At 41.6% G+C, this 19,239-nt stretch overlaps 1 protein-coding gene across 4 annotated transcripts in view; it reads left to right on the forward strand.

Moving 5' to 3' along the window:
• Positions 1 to 16,231, forward strand: part of TRERF1 (transcriptional regulating factor 1) — a 153,082-nt gene extending 136,851 nt beyond the window's left edge. For all 4 annotated transcript variants that reach the window (XM_073672014.1, XM_073672017.1, XM_073672015.1 and 1 more), the window contains 4 exons: positions 7,358 to 7,471; positions 8,315 to 8,494; positions 8,626 to 8,834; positions 12,760 to 16,231. In XM_073672014.1, coding sequence (XP_073528115.1) covers positions 7,358 to 7,471; positions 8,315 to 8,494; positions 8,626 to 8,834; positions 12,760 to 13,081 — 825 coding nt within the window. In that variant the 3' untranslated portion in view covers positions 13,082 to 16,231. The remainder of the gene's footprint in view (positions 1 to 7,357; positions 7,472 to 8,314; positions 8,495 to 8,625; positions 8,835 to 12,759) is intronic.
• The last annotated feature ends 3,008 nt before the right edge of the window (positions 16,232 to 19,239 follow it).

Consider the following 19,239-nt stretch of genomic DNA (forward strand, 5'->3'; position numbering starts at 1 on the left):
TCAGTCCTCCATAAAATTGCATGCGATTTTTCCCTATGTATCAGATTTCACATATATGTCATAAAGAGGATTTATCAGCTGAATCCTTGGAGGAAAATAGAAAACTTGTCCGTTTTTGGCAACCCGGGATTCTGTTTAGAGAGTCTCCCAACTTCCAATCCCTATTTTTAACATAAGACCTAAAACAGAATTCCTAAATACAGCTGCACGCCGGTTGCAAACTGATTTCTCCCTTGCCCCTTTTTTTTGCCACTCTACCTTTTTTTCCCTTTTCCTTCTTTAATCCTTTCCCTTTACTTCTATAGTTTACGCTCTGGACTTCCTCATACTTCTCCTTTTCGGTTGACTTATCCACATTCATATGCACTCTTATCGCTGCATTTTAGGGCGCAGTCAGATGGCCGTATTACTCGCGCGAGGATCACACCGCAATTCTCGGACTGGCCGTCGGCTCTCCTGACCTGTGCGTGACAGCTGCATAGAAATACATTGCTGTCACACTCAGGTCAGGAGAGCTGATGGCCAGTCCAAGCATTGCGATGCGATCCTCGCGTGAGTAATGCAGACTTTTGACTGTGTCCTTGCAGCAATATTTGTTCTTTATGAACATTTCACAACCTAAACCGGTTGTGAAGGCTAACACCCAGTTTATATACTTCTTTGTATGTTATGTTATTTGTACATATCTTCTAGGACACATAGTCATCTTGAGCTATCATTCATATATGCTTTCTGAGTCCTTCTTTTTAGTTATCCTATGGTTTTAAATACAGTTACAGTGGCTTGTGAAAGTATTCCCCCCGTTGGGTTTTTACATATTTTGTTACATTACAATCTGTGTGTTTAAATATTTTTGTAATCCGATTTGTGTGTGATGCATCAGCATTAAATAGTCTAAGTTGGTGAAGTGAGAAAAATATAGGCATAAATTAAATTTATGGGATCAAATAACTAAAAATTGCCATGTGCATATGTATTCACCTCTTTTGCTATGAAGCCCCTAAAACTTTCTGGTGCAAGCAATTCCCTTCATAAGTCACATGCTTAGTGACAGGACGTCCACCTGTGTGCAATAGAAGTGTCACATGTCTGTCAGTATATACACTTTACCTTTTCTCAAAGGCCACAGAGGCTATAACAGCATTAAGTAAGAGGCACTAGTAACCAAACAACACCATGAAGACCAAGGAGATCTCCAAACAACACCATGAAGGCCAACGAGATCTACAAACACCATGAAGGCCAACGAGATCTACAAACACCATGAACACCAAGGAGATCTCCAAACAACACCATGAAGACCAAGGAGATCTCCAAACAACACCATGAAGACCAAGGAGATCTCCAAACAACACCATGAAGACCAGGGAGATCTCCAAACAACACCATGAAGACCAAGGAGATCTCCAAACAACACCATGAAGACCAAGGAGATGTCCAAACAAGTCAGGGACAAAGTTGTTGAGAAGTACAAGTCAGGGTTGGGTTATAAAAAAAAATATCCCAATCTCTGATGATCCCCGGAGCACCATCAAATTCATTATCATCAAATGGAAAGAACATGGTACCACAACAAACCTGCCGAGAGCGGGCGCCCACCAAAACTCTCAGCCCAGGGAAGGAGGGTATAAATCAGAGAGGCACACAGAGACCAAAGGTAACCCTGAAGGAGCTGCACAGAGACTGAAGTATCTGTCCATTCGACCGCAATAAGCCGTGCACTCCATAGAGATGGCCTTTATGGAACAGTGGGCAGAAAAAAGCCTTTACTTACACTCAAAAATTGTAAGGCTTGTTTTGAGTTTGCCAAAAGACATGGGCAACATTTACAAACCATCAAAAAAACAGTGAAAGTTCAGGTTGTGAAGTAGCAAAACACAAAAAATTCCAAGGGGGTGAATACTTACGCAAGCCTCTGTAAATGTATGCTTTATTGAAAAATAGAAGTATTTTTGTTTTTCATATTACAAAGTTTCATTGTTAATTTTTCATACATTCGATGGGGCCCTGTGTGGCCTTGTACCCATTCCTCTTTTCTATACTGTTTCTTATACCTCTGTATTTGAAATTTTTCCCTATAATAAACTAGGATTAAACATAATGATAAGGCAAGATTTGATCCATTATGGTTAAAAAAAATTTTTTTTACAAAACAAAGGCCTTATTAATTATTTCATTTGCATTTTTGTCTTGTTTTAGGTAATTTAACCTGTTTTTTATTTGCACCAAATTCTTCTTTTAATATACGCTTTTTTTAAGCATCTTTAATGTATTGACTTGTCTGTTGTTTTTTATGTTCACCAGTGTGGGATTGGTTTTGGTTTTCCAGACGTTTGCAGCCTATTCATCAATTGCGACTTTTTAAAAATGGAAAAGTTTTCCAGTCCCCATCCCCGCCCCGCAATGATTTTATGTAGGCCTAAAAAAAAAATTTCTGGGTGAGGTGCAAATTTTGTGACATGCAACTTTTTGCTATAAAAAGGCACAAAAAAAAGAGTAAAGACAAAAATGAACAGCATTTTTTTTATTTTGAGCAAAATTCATAAATATAACAAATATAAATAAGAACTTGGCACTAAAAAAAACCCCAATGAATAACACTGCAAAAAAAACGGGGAAAAAAATAGCAAATGATGAATTTAATCCAAAATTGTTATTTTTTTAATGTCCAGAAAAAGCACCTCCAAAAAGCTTATATAAATGTTACTTTATTATATTTATTAATCCTAAAACAATATAAGCAATATAGTAGCAGTAGCAGAGAGCCGTGGGCTGCATGTGCAGAGTTCACAAGGATGACATGACATTAGATAGCACATCATGTACAGGTGATAGCTCTGCGCCAGACCTGACCGACAAAAGGATAAAGTGCTTTGATAAATGCTGGGTTCATCCCCGGTGCACAGATGGCCATCAGTCTCGTTTCCTGTCGACAAAATCCAGGAACAAGTGTTGTGATGTTCATGGGATGGGCATGAGAAAATATCAGCAACTGATGGTGAACTTCTACCTTGTACACAGTAGAATAATAAAGTTCACAGCGTAGCTTTTCTTTCACACAAAACCTGTACTAAAGTGTGATCCTGCTGATTTCACCCTCACAACAATGTAAAACAGCTTGGTGCGCATACCAATATCTAGGAACTGTCCCAATTTTTATAATCTGTAACTTCCCAGCCACGCTTTTTCAGTAGGTGATTCCTTTCCATCAGCATTTCGTCAGAACTATAGGTGCTGTAACTTCCTTTCTCTCACAGCTATTATCCAGTGGCTTAACGCAACCTCTTTGTTATGCAGAAAGACAAAGATTTGCCTCCACTTAATATAAAAAGACAAGAGACAAAGACCCATATCACTTGAAATTGAGAGACAAGAGACAAAGACCCATCTCCTTACTTACTGTAGAGGAGCAAAGATCCCTCCATTTCCTATAGAAGGGCAAAGCCCTATCCCACCACTTCCTGTAGAAAGGCAAAGATCCCCCTACTTCCTGTAGAAGGGCAAAGACCCACCCCCACTTCCTGTAGAAGAGCAGAGACCCACCCCCACTTTCTGTAGAGGGGCAAAGACCCGCCCCCCCACTGCCTGTAGAGAGGCAAAGACCCACCCCCACTTTCTGTAGAGGGGCTAAGACCTGCCCCCCACTGCCTGTAGAGGGGCAAAGACCCGCCCCCGCTGCCTGTAGAGGGGCAAAGACCCGCCCTCACTGCCTGTAGAGGGGCAAAGACCCGCCCCCACTTCCTGTAGAAGGGCAGAGACCCACCCCCACTTTCTGTAGAAGGGCAGAGACCCACCCCCACTTTCTGTAGAGGGACAAAGACCCGCCCCTCACTGCCTGTAAATGGGCAAACACCCACCCCCACTGCCTGTAAAGGAGCAAATACCCACCCCCACTTTCTGTAGCGGGGCAAAGACCTGCCCCCACTGTTTGTAGAGGGGCAAAGATCCCCCCACCTACTTTCTGTAGTGGAATAAAGAGGGGCTCCCCCTCACTTCCTGTAGAGCAGAGATGTTAATCTCAAATGCACAGAGGGCCAAAATTAAAAACTTGGACAAAGTCGTGGACCATCTTTGATATTTATTAAAAAAAAGTCTACAATTGAGGAAGTATAACGATGAACTCCTGATTGATGACTATTCATGCCAGCGACATTGTTGCACCGCTGGCCCAAACTGTCCGCTGCAAATGATGCAATACGGGGCAACGGAAGTGCAGGGGTTCTGAAGCGCTCCAGTGATCTATCCAATCTCAGGGCCGTGCTTACAAGCTCACTAGAGAAATGAGCTTGTAAGCACTACGCATGTTTGGTCAATGCTGCTAGAAAGATACCCATGGTCACAAGAAGTAAAGAATAATACAGAAAAAATTGATTTGGGAAGAATGGAGCCATATTTTAATAGATAAATTGCCTTTACAAAGTAATTTTTCACCTATTGAAGCCATTTTCCTCCATACAGTATAATGGGGGGTGGTGCTAGCGTCTTAGGCCAAATATAATCACCATGTGGGCCAGATTTTGACATGTGTGCTGTAGAGGGACGAAGACCCATCCCCCACTTTCTGTAATCTGTCTCTTTGTCTCTGCTGATACTGACGGATTACATCTGACAACAGGCAGCGAACAGTATGTTACACTGATGGGTGACTCCCAATTCCCGGCACTTAGGAGTGTTTTTTCAGGGATAAAGCATAATTTTTTAAAGTGATTTACCTATTGGCTAATACATTATTTATCACATGAGATCAAGGTGTCTGAAATTACATTGCACACCTCTTTGTCCTGATATTCTCTCTCTACTAATCTTTCCCGCTCTTATCTCAGTGTAGCATACTCGATATCTTTGCTACAAATCCTCAAAAATCGCCCTTTGAATGTGCGGGGGCTGTGATGACTGAACAAGTCAAGAGGTTATTACTGATGGTCGGCTTGGAATAGATTGTGGTTGATAGTATTATCTGTAGCCCGACTCAACAAAACAACCAAATATTTCATCTTGTCCAATTCAAGTGTAAACTTGGTCAGATCGTGACATGAATTCAAATGCTTCAGAAAATGTCAATTTTAGGTCATAACAGGAATACGTCATCCACATGCTGAGACCAAGTCTGGATGACTTAATTCCTGTTGTGGAAAGGGAATAAGGTGTGATTGAGATGTTCTCTGGAGTATCCGTGGACAGAAGTTTATGGACTTTCACTTTGTGGAGTTTGTGATGACTGAAGAAGTAAATATTGACCATTGCATTGTGGAGTTTGATGCACAATCAGTCATTGTGGAAGTCTGGTACTGATTATGTTGGGAAAGTCCTGCTATGTCCAATATTGTCCTATATATTGCATATTTGTGATATTGTGGAGGCTCCCATTTAGTTTGGAGGACTGGTGTTATATGAGGATTTGCTCACTTGCAAAACTTTTTTAAAAAAAACTAATTTTATTGCCTAATATGTAAAGAACGGTATTGTTACAGTTGCCAGGGGTGGAAATGAATGTTTTTTCTAGCCACGAATGAGGCTTTTCGTGAAAATATTTTGACATTGTGTTCGAAAGAGGCATATTTTGGGAATCTGGGGTAGTGGCATTTGTAAGATCATGGAATGAAGATCTGTGACCTCTGTCCAGAAGGTCTGAATTTTTGTCCATTCGTCCAGAAGAGCATTTGTGAGGTCAGACACTGATGTTAGGCAGAGGGTCGAGCTCACATTCTCTGTTCTAGTTTATACCAAGTGTTCACTGTGGTTGAGGTCCGGGCTCTGTGCAGCCGATCAGGTTTTTCCACCAAACTCCCCCAACCATGTCTGTATGGAGCTTGTGCACTGGGCACAGTCATGGGGAACAGACAAGGGTCTTACCCAAACTGTCCCCACAAAGCTGGAAGCTACAATTGTCCAAAATGCCTTGCATGCTAAAGTATTAAGATTTCCGTCCCTGAAACTAAGGGGCCTAGGGGACTCTAAATAACAATCCCATAGCATTATCTCTCCTCCACCAAACTGTGCACAATGCAGTCAGGCAGGTAACATTCTACTGTCATTTACCAAACCCAGACTCCTCCATCATACTGCGAGATAGAGAAGAGTGATCAGTGACAGCACAAAACCCGTCTCCTCTGCTCCACAGGTGGCAGCTTTACACCACTTGATCCGACTCTCAGCATTGTGCTTGGTGGTATAAGGCTTACATGCATTTCCTCAGCCACAAAAACCCATGCCATGAAGCTCACCTCACGCAGATTTATGTTTTTGAATGAGAGAAAGAAAAAGATATTCGCATACTAGGGATCTCACAAAAATCAACAATAATTTTATTGACACACAATATATGTACAAACAATGAATTAAAAACAATTAAAAGGCCAAAGACCACATTAAGACTACCCAACAGCCCTAAAGAAGGCTATGGTACACCCTGAGTAACAATAGGACAAACAGGTATATGAATAAAGGTCCTCAAATCAATAGGTCATAACAAATCAAAGACCTATAAAAGACACGTATAGGATTACATAATCTCAGAAATAAAGGGATAGGGAAAACATATCTATATAAGGTGCAAATAAAGTGCAATTGAGCAATATCGCCTGCATGCATCTAATAATGCTTAGCGATATGATCCAATAGTTCTAGAAAAAAAGCATCCTAAAGATTAGATGTTGGAGAAAGACCCAAATCCTCAAGGAGGTAAAGGTAGAGTAAAATGCAAACCCTATGAGCCAACGTGGGCCCAAGTAGATCCAAGATGAATGGATAATACAAAACCCGTGTCCATAATTATGTTAGAGAGGGGAAAGACCCCTCGCGTATCGCTACAGCAAATGTATCTTCCGCAGGGGTAGAAGTCTGAGTGAACTAACACACATTGCTAGTATACAACCCGTGCGAATCATTAACATAATAATTACCAGCTGGCGAGTACAGGAGATCTGCGGTGCCGAATTCCTGGAAGGCCTTCAGCCTTTTAATTGTTTTTAATTCATTGTACATATATTGTGTGTCAAAAAAATGATTGCTGATTTTTGTGAGATCCCTAGTATGTGCATATCTTTTTCTTTCTCTCATTCATGATTTACTGATACGCACCAGGTTTGATCTCTTTATAAAGTATTGGTGGTGCCCGCCTCAATTATTTTTCTGGCCAGATTTATGTTTTTTCTTCAATTGTGTTTTAAGTTTTTGATCTTTGTATAATTTTAATGTTTTATTCAAGACCTCAATGACAACTAATAAATATGTTTTGTTATTTTTGTATATGAGGGTATTCCCGTGACTCTTATGCACATCCCAAATTCCATTGTTTGCCCAATAGAACAAATGCTGTCTATAGTCCTAATGGTCCCGTGTTACTGTTGATTTCTAGATAAAGACGAAGAGCGTGTCGCAGTGCGTTGAATACTATTACACCTGGAAGAAGATCCTGCACATGGGCCGCAGGCACAGGACTCGCCTCATTCAACTCCATGAAGAAGATACAGTGAGTGCACTGTACGGAGAAATGCTTCTAGTGGGGGCTTGGATGCAACATTTCACATTGGGAAAAGTTGTGATTATACCAGCCAAGTGCTAAAAGTACAACAAAAACCCCAATACCACATCTGAAGATCTCTTGTGACTGAGAATTTAGGTTTTTCTCTTTTTTTTTTCCCCCCACATTTTGAAGATGTCGTTCACTGGTTTCTTCAAAAGATGGGAGACAATCAGTATGGTGACCATTATAGATCAATCGCCCCTCTAGAAATCACAGATTATTGCAGAATTAGGTTATCTTCACATCTACCAGGTTTGCTGAATGGAATTTCTGCAGAAAATCTGGACGAAGGGAAATCCACAGCAGAAAACCCACACTAAATCCTACAGATTTTGGTGCAGACTCGCTGTTGCATATCTCCTAAAGTGAACCCCCCACTATGCTTGCCTCGTCTGGTGCTTCTTTAGTAACACTATTCTGGCCAGTTGTCAGTCTCTAAACACTGGGCCTTCAGGGATACATATCCTCATGTGTGGTCAATTCAGCCAGCCAGAGGTCATCGTTGGAGGCCCTCCGTACAGAGGCCATTGGGAATTAGAGAGGACACAGAGGGAAGTTTAGTAGGGGGGGGGTTGTTTTGTTTAAACCTTAAGGGAATTTGGTTTCCTTTCAAATCCTCGAGAATAATCCAAAGTAAAATCCATAAAAAGTGGAGTTTAAGATTTTGACTTTTTTCATTAAACTGAAATTTATTCCCAAACATATTTTAAAACTTTACTGGATGTAATTTGTTTTTTTACATATACTGCAAATCTGTTCTTGCATTGACAAATACAATTTATTTTGTAGAGCAGTGTGGATGAAGTTGATGAGGAATATGGTGGTGAACATAGAAAGTATGAAGCCCAGTATGAACCAGTGCAGAAGACTCCAGACCTGCTCCATCCAGCAGAGGCCGACCATTCTCTCCCGGTGACTCCCGGCCCTCCAGCTGGTACCTTCATGTGCGAAATGGGAAACTGTGGAGCTGTAAGGGCATGATTTTACTTCTCTTCCTATCCTCCCGTCATTAGTGGGACAATATACTTTTGAGACACGCACCCTCAGTCCATTCAAAAACTGTATTTGAACATTTTCTACTTCTGCTCTATGGTTTCCAGATATTCTGCTCCAGGCAGGCTTTGAATGGCCATGCCCGTATTCATGGAGGAACTACTACCCCAGCCAAGATGTTTACAACCACTAATACAGGAAGACCCAAGCCGGGCGCTCAGAGCGAGCACTGTTCAGTGAAGAGCTCCCCGGCGCACAGCACCACCAGCGGAGAGACCGATGCTACATCAGTATTCCCATGTAAACTATGTGGCAAGTATGTATCTGCATATGCCTTCCCTGAATATATGTGTGATCGCTCCAGAATAAAAGGCTGAGGCTATCTTCTGCTAATGTCAATCTGTCTTATTGGAGCATGACCAGTTACTATGCTGTAAAACTACATGCAAGTTTTCAGATAATTGCGGCAGTTTTGCAATGTTGTTTTGGCTGTAACAACTTGTCCCATCTGCAGCCAAAAAATGCATCTCAAAACAGTGTCAGTTTGCACTAAATATGCATAGAGGCCAACTTATAAAATTGTTTGTGCCAGAAAAAATAAAAATGTTTGGAATGTTTCAAAATGTTTGCACAAGTCCTAGTCGTAATAAGAAAAGGGACATTTTTTTACCAGCTTTTTGGTGAGTGGATGATGACAAAACTGCACACGTGAAATGTAAAAACCTGATACTATCCGAATTTTATATTCATATATATATATATATCACATACTGTATAACACAAGGAAGGGTACTTTCCCTATATTTCACTATAGATCCTTCCCTGCCTACCAGCGGAGGTTGGCACCCAAGGGGGTCGGATTGGTGAACCCAATCCACGGCGGCTCACCCTCACTGCCCCTGGTTTACCCTAGATGTCTGAGGGCAGTATAGGTATGTGTCAATATATTGATCATTGGACCAATCAGTCCTATCAAAAAATATATAGGACAATCAAAAAAATAGGGAATATAATATCCCAACCTCAGTATCACAGATTTTATATATATATATATATATATATATATATATATATATATATATATATATATACAGTGCAGACCAAAAGTTTGGACACACCTTCCCATTTAAAGATTTTTCTGTATTTTCATGACTATAAAAATTGTACATTCACACGGAAGGCATCAAAACTATGAATTAACACATGTGGAATTATATACTTAACAAAAAAGTGTGAAACAACTGAAAATATGTCTTATATTCTAGGTTCTTCAAAGTAGCCACCTTTTGCTTTGATGACTGCTTTGCACACGCTTGGCATTCTCTTGATGAGCTTCAAGAGGTAGTCACCGGAAATGGTTTTCACTTCACAGGTGTGCCCTGTCAGGTTTAATAAGTGGGATTTCTTGCCTTATAAATGGGGTTGGGACCATCAGTTGTGTTGTGCAGAAGTCAGGTGGATACACAGCTGATAGTCCTACTGAATAGACTGTTGGAATTTGTATTATGGCAAGAAAAAAGCAGCTAAGTAAAAAAAACGAGTGGCCATCATTACTTTAAGAAATGAAGGTCAGTCAGTCCAAAAAATTGGGCAAACTTTGAAAGTGTCCCCAAGTGCAGTTGCAAAAACCATCAAGCGCTACAAAGAAACTGGCTCACATGAGGACCGCCCCAGGAAAGGAAGACCAAGAGTCACCTCTGCTTCTGAGGATAAGTTTATCCGAGTCACCAGCCTCAGAAATCGCAGGTTAACAGCAGCTCAGATTAGAGACCAGGTCAATGCCACACAGAGTTCTAGCAGCAGACACATCTCTACAACAACTGCTAAGAGGAGACTTTGTGCAGCAGGCCTTCATGGTAAAATAGCTGCTAGGAAACCACTGCTAAGGACAGGCAACAAGCAGAAGAGACTTGTTTGGGCTAAAGAACACAAGGAATGGACATTAGACCAGTGGAAATCTGTGCTTTGGTCTGATGAGTCCAAATTTGAGATCTTTGATTCCAACCACCGTGTCTTTGTGCGACACAGAAAAGGTGAACGGATGGACTCTACATGCCTGGTTCCCACCGTGAAGCATGGAGGAGGAGGTGTGACGGTGTGGGGGTGCTTTGCTGGTGACAATGTTGGGGATTTATTCAAAATTGAAGGCATACTGAACCAGCATGGCTACCACAGCATCTTGCAGCGACATGCTATTCCATCCGGTTTGCTTTTAGTTGGACCATCATTTATTTTTCAACAGGACAATGATCCCAAACACACCTCCAGGCTGTGTAAGGGCTATTTGACCAAGGAGAGTGATGGGGTGCTACGCCAGATGACCTGGCCTCCACAGTCACCAGTCCTGAACCCAATCGAGATGGTTTGGGGTGAGCTGGACCGCAGAGTGAAGGCAAAAGGGCCAACAAGTGCTAAGCATCTCTGGGAACTCCTTCAAGATTGTTGGAAGACCATTTCCGGTGACTACCTCTTGAAGCTCATCAAGAGAATGCCAAGAGTGTGCAAAGCAGTCATCAAAGCAAAAGGTGGCTACTTTGAAGAACCTAGAATATAAGACATATTTTCAGTTGTTTCACAGTTTTTTGTTCAGTATATAATTCCACATGTGTTAATTCATAGTTTTGATGCCTTCAGTGTGAATGTACAATTTTCATAGTCATGAAAATACAGAAAAATCTTTAAATGAAAAGGTGTGTCCAAACTTTTAGTCTGTACTGTATATGAATATAAAATTCAGATAGTATCAGGTTTTTACATTTCACGTGTGCTGTTTGTTGTTTTTTTGGGGGGGGGGGAGTAGGATTTTAAATGAATTTATGAAGTTTTAACTTTTATGGGTATTTTTCTGTGAGTCGTATGTACATGTCCCTACTTAATATGTTTTTGTAAAGAGAAAGTGGGATGACGCATGACATGACAAATTCATGTTGTGCCACAAAAGAAGACTGGAATCTACTCTAGCCCGTGACTTGAGTACATTTCTGATGCTGGCACAGTGCAACTGAAAGATGCACCAAATTCATTAAGAGGAGCATGCCATCTTGCTGCAGTGTACCCTAGATTAAGACTGGCGTGCAAAAATATCAGTCTTGATTAATTGGCCCTATAAGGTTATGCAGCTTGTCAAAAATATGTTGCCATTTAGCAGGAATAAAAGTACCTTTCAAGTGTTAAGATAGGTGATAATTTGCTGATCACCAGGGGTGCGATCATTGGGAACCCCAGTGATCCCAAGAATGAGGCTCTGCAGCCCGGTCCTGAATGGCGTGGATGTGTACATGCTCGACCTCCAATTTACTAATTCTCTATGAGACTCTCGGAAATAGCGACGCACTATACTTGGCTTTTACCAGCTGTCCCATTGACTACAAGTGGAGGAGAGATCATATATTTGCACCTCCGCACCATTCAGGATGGGGGTGTACCAGATACTCATTATTGGGAACGCTGGGGATCTCAAAAGTTGGACAACTAACGATCAGCAAGTTACCGCCTATTCTGTGAATAGAGGATGACTTGTGATTTTGGTAAAAAAAAAATTTAATGTAATGTATGATACACGTATGATGCCTTTCCCATATTTAAATATGGTTGTCAGATTGTAAAAACAAGCACTTATGCAATTTACTGCTAATTAATATTTTAAGCTGTTCTTGGGATATTAACACTTTTCTTTGGTTTACATCTCATTTCCTAGGAGACCGACCACTTCTGCTGTCAAGCTTGTAAGCACTGTACTGAAGCTGGCAGGGAATAGGAGGTAACGGCACGCTACAGAGATCCTGGCCAGCTTCAAAACTGTGCTTACAAATTCTATAAAAGGGAGCTTGTAAACACTGCACATGTTCTGCTGTCTAGCAGTGGTGGTCGATCTCCAAGGCAATGAGTTGTAGCCAAAAGAAAAGTGTTAATATTTCTAGAATGGCTGAAAATTTTAAAATGCAGTGAACTGCAAAGTTGCTTGTATTTACAAGCTCTATCCAACAATATTCATTTATGAAGCTGGGAATAACCCTTTAAGGCGTTCTCTGCCATGATTTGGGGCAAATTTAGATATTGGCCTAGAAATGAGATGCTAGCCTGAAGAGGCGTAAAAGATCCTTTTGCTGCATATAAGGGGATCAGTATTACTGGTAATAATTGAGGGGTCTCCTACAAATTTTGCACTGACGATTTGTGTAGATCCATACGTATAACTGCCACCTTTGTGCTGCTAAATCTACCATCTTCTGTGCCCTTAGGGTATTTTACAAGATCAAGAGTCGCAATGCGCACATGAAGACTCACCGGCAGCAGGAGGAGCAGCACAGGCAGAAGGCACAGAAGGCTGCGGTGGCAGCGGAGATGGCTGACACCATTGCAAGGACTATAGTAAGGACTACTCTGCCCACAGACGACGTCATGTCGTTTGATCCCTTCAGCCTGATTAAAACCTTAGAAGAAGACTTCGATGACGACGTGGCCCAGGATCTAGAAGATGTCTTGGAGGAGACAGAGGTCATGCACTCTGACCTAATCTTGGATGACGAGGATGCGGATTTACTGCAAGATGGTGACTTGTAGCACGGTGTAGTTACCAGCCACCAAGATTTACTCCTGACATTCATGGCCTGCATAGAATATACACATAGAGTTATAGTTGGGGGTCAGTATTTTTGGTAGGTGGCCATCATTGTGTCCTGTAACATGAGTGGAAAGCTTGTTTACACGTGTGGCCGCCGTATTGTGGGCTGAGCCGATGAATCCCCTTTTCAGGCCACTCCGTGGATTCTCTGCTGTTTAGGACACAGACTCGATTGTTGAAAGAAACCTGACAACTCTCCCGGTAAACATGAAGTCCCTATAAATACATGAGCTGGGATGTCCTGAGGGACTCTTGACTCTTTAATTAAAATATGGGAAATAGTGTCCCCCATGACAACACCTCCTGTCATTGCTCTGTTAGTTCATCTTTGTCATAGGGACCATGGATGGTTCCAAACCTATTATATGCCACAAAACTGCCATTTAATATTGTGGATATCAAAATCGTCATTTATCCCAATTTTCCTGTGACCAGAGCAGGGTGGAAAAAAGCCATAGTCCTGCAAAGAAGTGTTGTCATAGGAGCAATAACGCATCGTAATGAGAGGAGATGTTGTAGCATCTTCCATTTGTTCCTCTTAGTTTTCAGATATGACACATGGGAACCAAAAGGGAATTTCAGAATGACCTTATCTGTGCCGAAATGGATTTTCCTAGACACTGACTGTACATGACTACTAGCTATTCTCCAACCAGTAAAACCAGTGTGGGCCTAGCCGTGGAATATCATAGGGATGTATTCTAGAAATGAAGGACATTGCTGTGCATGAGTTTTGTTCCTAAAGGACATTATTGAGGATTTACAGGCTGTAGGGCCTCATTTCTCAATCAAAAACGCTTTGTTGTCCATAGCAACCAATTAGAGCTCAGCTTTTATTTTTTATACAGCTCTGGTGAAATGAAAGCTGCGCTCTGATTGGTTGCTGTGGGCAACGGTTTTCTGCCTCATCAAAACTGAGGCCTAGGAAACGTGAAGTCAAAACTGAGGCCTAGGAAAAGTGAAGATGTTACCCACGACAACCAGACCTGATTGGTTGCTATGGGCAACTGCTCTCCCTCAATATGGCTACCTGTATTAATCTAGTGCAGTATATCAGTATATATGCCGGTCATTGGGAGACGGCCATCAAAAGTCTAATTTTGAGCTTCAGGCTTAATTCCCTTCGAGTTTAGCACCATTTTATCTTACAATCCATAGAAACAAAATGGCATCTGTTGCTTCCTTCAGCAGCATTTACACAGAGGTTGTAACGCTCTAGATGATGTTATGAAATAACTGATTGTATTTTAATAGGATTATTTTTATTAGTGTTTTTTTTTCTTAAGGTGCGCACTTCATCAGTCACACTGGACCCTGGGTGTATGGTGGGATTACAGATCATATATACACATATTAGGCCTATTCTAATCCCAAGAGATAAGGAAGCGTCGTTCATTCACCTCTGCGGCCAATCAGGTCGCTGGTTTATTCTCTAATTTGCCCGGGATTAAAATGAAGGCGATGATCTGATTGGCTGCGAAGGACAATTACGTCTGTGAGGTTTTTGGTGGAAAATGGCCATGTTTTGTTTTTTTTCTAGTACTCGACAACTGTTACTGTATGTGCACACGTTCATTTTTTGGTGCAGAAAATCTGCTGCAAATATTAGCAGGAAAAACACTGTAAAATACACACTTTTTTTGACACATTTTTATGTTCGTTTTTTTCCCCATTCACATACCGCAGATTAGAAAAAACGCTTTGGTTCAAATTTGCAGGGAAAAAGTAAGTGCACAAGATTTCAGTCAACTCACTGGTACTGTGAAAATGCATCGTTTTTCCCCTTGAAAAACGTGCTGCAAAAATGCAGCATGTGAACGAGCCTGATCTTCTCATACGAGTGCTATCTAATATGATATTTTATTGGGCTGTGCACATGTCCAATTTTTTTTTCCCCTCGGACTGAGTGGTCAGTGAAAAATTTCGGAGACATACCCGATTTTGATTCGATTTTCTGATCAAAGTCGACAATGCAAGTCTATGGGGACGTGAAAAAAAATCGGACTGCTCTCGGATGACATTCGAGTGCGATCCGATTTTCATGGATTATCAGAGTGGAGAAACTTTTTTTTTTTCTCCACGTACGAGAATAAAATGACGGCACACTCTGATCAAAAATAATCGGCTTATTTTTCTCTTACTTGAGAAAGTTGGATGTGTTGAATGAGCCCTAACACTTTTTTATTAGGCTAATGCCTAGCGACTTATCCAGGATCCTCTGGTTATAATACTGTAAAGGGCCCCACTGTCAAGGAAACTTTAACCTACACAGCCATAAAAGGCGCCACGCCTTCCTCAGGTAGTATGTGGTATTGCAGCTCAGACTTGATCACTTTAAGGCCACTTTCAGTGTTTGGTCAGTATTTTACATCAGTATTTGTAAGCCAAAACCAGGAGTGGAACAATCAGAGGAAAAGTATAATAGAAACTCGTCACCACTTCTGTATTTGGCTTACAAATACTGATGTAAAATACTGACCAAATGCTGAACGTGTGAACGTGGCCTAATAGAGCTGAGCTGCAATACTATACATGACCCCATGGACAGTGGTAGCGCTATTTCTGGAAAAAAAAAGCAGCCATGCTTTTTTTTTTTTTTTAAATCCTGGACAACCCCTTTAATCACTTGAACTGGAGACCCCATTAGACACTGTATGCGTGAGTGTATATATACCGAATGAAGAATGTTACCGTGTTTTCCGACACGTTAAATCTGTTTTATGTGAATATTTAAATGCTGTTAGATTTTCATTTGAGGAGATGTAAATATTTTTTTAGGCTTTTGATTGTAAATTGTACAAAGATGCAGAGATGATAGCCATCCAATGGGCTGACAATGCTTGCCCTCATCCTTTTCCTGTGCCTTTCTATCGCTGCTGATCATATGTGAATTATAAAACGGTTATTGTTTGGTTTTTTGTTTTTTTTTACTGTACATGTAAAGCTAAATTTCTGCCCAGATCCACTGCACGACTCGGGAGAACTGCACTTCGTATAAACCGTTGCCTTATTACCGTTCTTCAGCACAAGAGGGCAGTATTGTTGTTGGGTTTGTACTTATTTCCACAATAAAATGGACTTTTATTGAAGTTGTGTATATTTTTTTGTTTAATTAAAGATCCATTAGGATATGGTCAATGCAGATTTTGGCACAGATTCTACATCTTAATCCACGTACACACGTTCAGTATTTGATCAGTATTTTCCATCAGTATACAGTATGTAAGCCAAAATCAGAAGTGGAACAATCAAAGGAAAAGTATTATAGAAACACGTCACCACTTCTGTATTTATCACCCACTCCTGGTTTTGGCTTACAAATACTGATGTAAAATACTGACCAAATACTGAACGTGCCCTAAGATGTAGAATCTGTGCCAAAAAGTAAAACTTTTCAGTAAAAACTTTTTTTCTGATGCAGGTGAATTATTATTATTTATTTATATAGCACCATTGATTCCATGATGATGTACATGAGAAGGGATCACATACAAAATACAGATATCACTTACAGTAAACTAACAATGATAGACTGGTACAGAGGGAGGAGGACCCTGCCCTTGCAGGATTACATTCTACTGGAATGGGGAAGGAGACAGTAGGTTGGGGGGTTGCAGTAGCTCCGGTGGTGATGAGGCGGCAGCACGGTCATAGCAGGCTGTAAGCTTATTTGTAGAGATGGGTTTTCAGGTTCCATCTGAAGGATCCAAGTGTGGCGGATAATCGGAGGTGTTGAGGCACAGAATTCCATAGGATGGGGGATATTCGGGAGACGTCTTGGAGGCGATTGGGTGAGGAACAAATAAGTGTGGAGGAGAGAAGGAGGTGTTGGAAGGACCTGAGGTTACGTGAGGGAATGTATCAGGAGATTAGTTTAGACATGTATGGAGGATAAAGGTTATGGATGGCTTTGTAGGTCAGTGTTAGTAGTTTGAACTGGATACACTGGGTAATTGGGAGCCAGTGAAGGGATTTGCAAAGGGGGGTAGCAGAGGAATAACGAAGCGAGAGATGGACCAGTCGCGCAGCAGAGTTAAGGACAGACTGGAGAGGTGCAAGAGTGTTAGCAGGTAGACCACAGAGGAGGATTTTGCAGTAGTCGAGGCGGGAGATGATGAGGGCATGCACAAGCAGTTTAGTAGAGTTAGGGTTGAGGAAAGGACGGATTCTGGAAATATTTTTGAGCTGGAGGCGACAGGAGGTGGCGAGAGCTTGGATGTGGGGTTTGAAGGACAGGGCAGAGTCAAGGGTTACTCCGAGGCAGCGGATTGCCGGTACAGGGGAAAGAGTGATGTCATTTATTGTGATAGAAAGATCAGGTGGGAAAGATATGCAAGATGGGGGAAAGATGATGTGTTCAGTTTTGTCCACATTGAGCTTGAGGAAGCGAGAGGAGAAGAAGGAGGATATGGCTGATAGACATGCTGGGATTCTGGACAGCAGAGAGGTGACATCTGGGCCAGAGAGGTACATCTGGGTGTCATCAGCGTACAGATGGTACTGGAAGCCATGGGATTTTATGAGCTGTCCCAGGCCAAGGGTATAAATTGAGAAGAGTAGGGGTCCTAGGACAGAGCCTTGAGGGACTCCAACAGAGAGGGGGCAGGATGAGGAGGTAGTGTGGGAGTGGGAAGACACTAAATGTGCGGTTGGAAAGGTATGAGGAAATCCAGGGTAGGGCAAGGTCTTTGACGCCAAAGAGAGGATCTGTAGTAGGATGCAGTGGTCAACTGTGTCGAAAGCAGAGGACAGGTCAAGAAGAAGAAGGAGTACAGAGAATTGTCTGTTAGCTTTGGCTGTAAGTAAGTCATTGGTGATTTTGGTAAGGGCAGTTTCTGTGGAATGGTGGGTGAGAATTATTCAACGGCACTTATATGCACAGAAAACTTTCTGTACAGATTTCCAACTGCGCTTCAGAAAAAAAAAATACATCATGGATATAAGTGGCGAGTTACTTATTTTTTTCAGAAGCCTGGAGGAATTCTGTCTTTCCAAAATACACAAAGAATTTTAAAGTAAAACTCACTGAGGGGAATTCAGACCGATGGTAAATTATGTAATTCTTGAAAAAAAAACCACTAAAGTAGATTGTGGACAAATTACTTAACCCCTTTCCAACGTGGTCAGTGATAGTACGCACCAAGTTGGAAAGGCCGGTTAAGCGGGAGCTCCGGTGCTGAGCTCACGCTGAACCGGGCACATAGCTGATTTATATAGTTGACATGTGCCCGCAACAGCCTCGAGTGGAATCACGATCCACCCACGGCTGTTAACTAGTTAAATGTCGCTGTCAATCTCTGACAGCGGCACTCAACAGCGCTGCGCTGGAAGCGTGTCACTTACCCCGCCTATCGGTGACCCCGTCACGTGATCGCGGGTCACCGATGGGTGGGCATGGCAACCCGGGGTCTGCAGCAGACCCCTGTGGTTGTCATGTAAAGATTGGTATGATCGCCACCTAGTGGTCGGCGCTCATAGCACAAGAGCATTTCTACTACATAGAGGCGACCTGCTCGTCCCCTGTATGTAGCAGAGGCGATCAGACTGCTGCGGCTTCTAGGCTCCTATGGAGACTATAGAAGCATGCAGAAAGTGTAAAAAAAAGTTTTTAAAAATTTAAAAAAATAAAAAATATATAAAAGTTTAAATCAGCCCCCTTTTGGCCCATTCAAAATAAAATAATAATTAAAAAAAACCACATGCACATATTTGGTATCGCCGCAACATACAATGATGATATTAGGGTTTTTCTCCTCCATCATTTCCCTTCATCAGGAGTTGTAGCCCCATTTTTCAGTACATTTTATGATAAATTACAATTGTGTTATTCAAATCTACAATCCGTCCCGCAGAAAACAACAAGGTCCTACAGCTACGTGGACGGATAAATGAAAAAAAAAAGTTATGGCTCTTGGAAGACGGAGAGGAGAAAATGAAAAAACTGGTTGTGGAAGGTAAGGGGTTAATACAGACAATAACCAGATATAACAGGAACGATGTTTGGCGAAAGGCTAGACTGCCCAAATCAAAAATGGCCGCGCATAATTTCAGCCTCTTTTTGGTATGTGACGTACACTTACCACTTCCGTTCACGTCT

The sequence above is a fragment of the Phyllobates terribilis genome, unplaced genomic scaffold, assembly GCF_046119375.1.
Source record: "Phyllobates terribilis strain yellow unplaced genomic scaffold, ASM4611937v1 Scaffold_3__8_contigs__length_932513732, whole genome shotgun sequence".
Classification (NCBI taxonomy): domain Eukaryota; kingdom Metazoa; phylum Chordata; class Amphibia; order Anura; family Dendrobatidae; genus Phyllobates; species Phyllobates terribilis.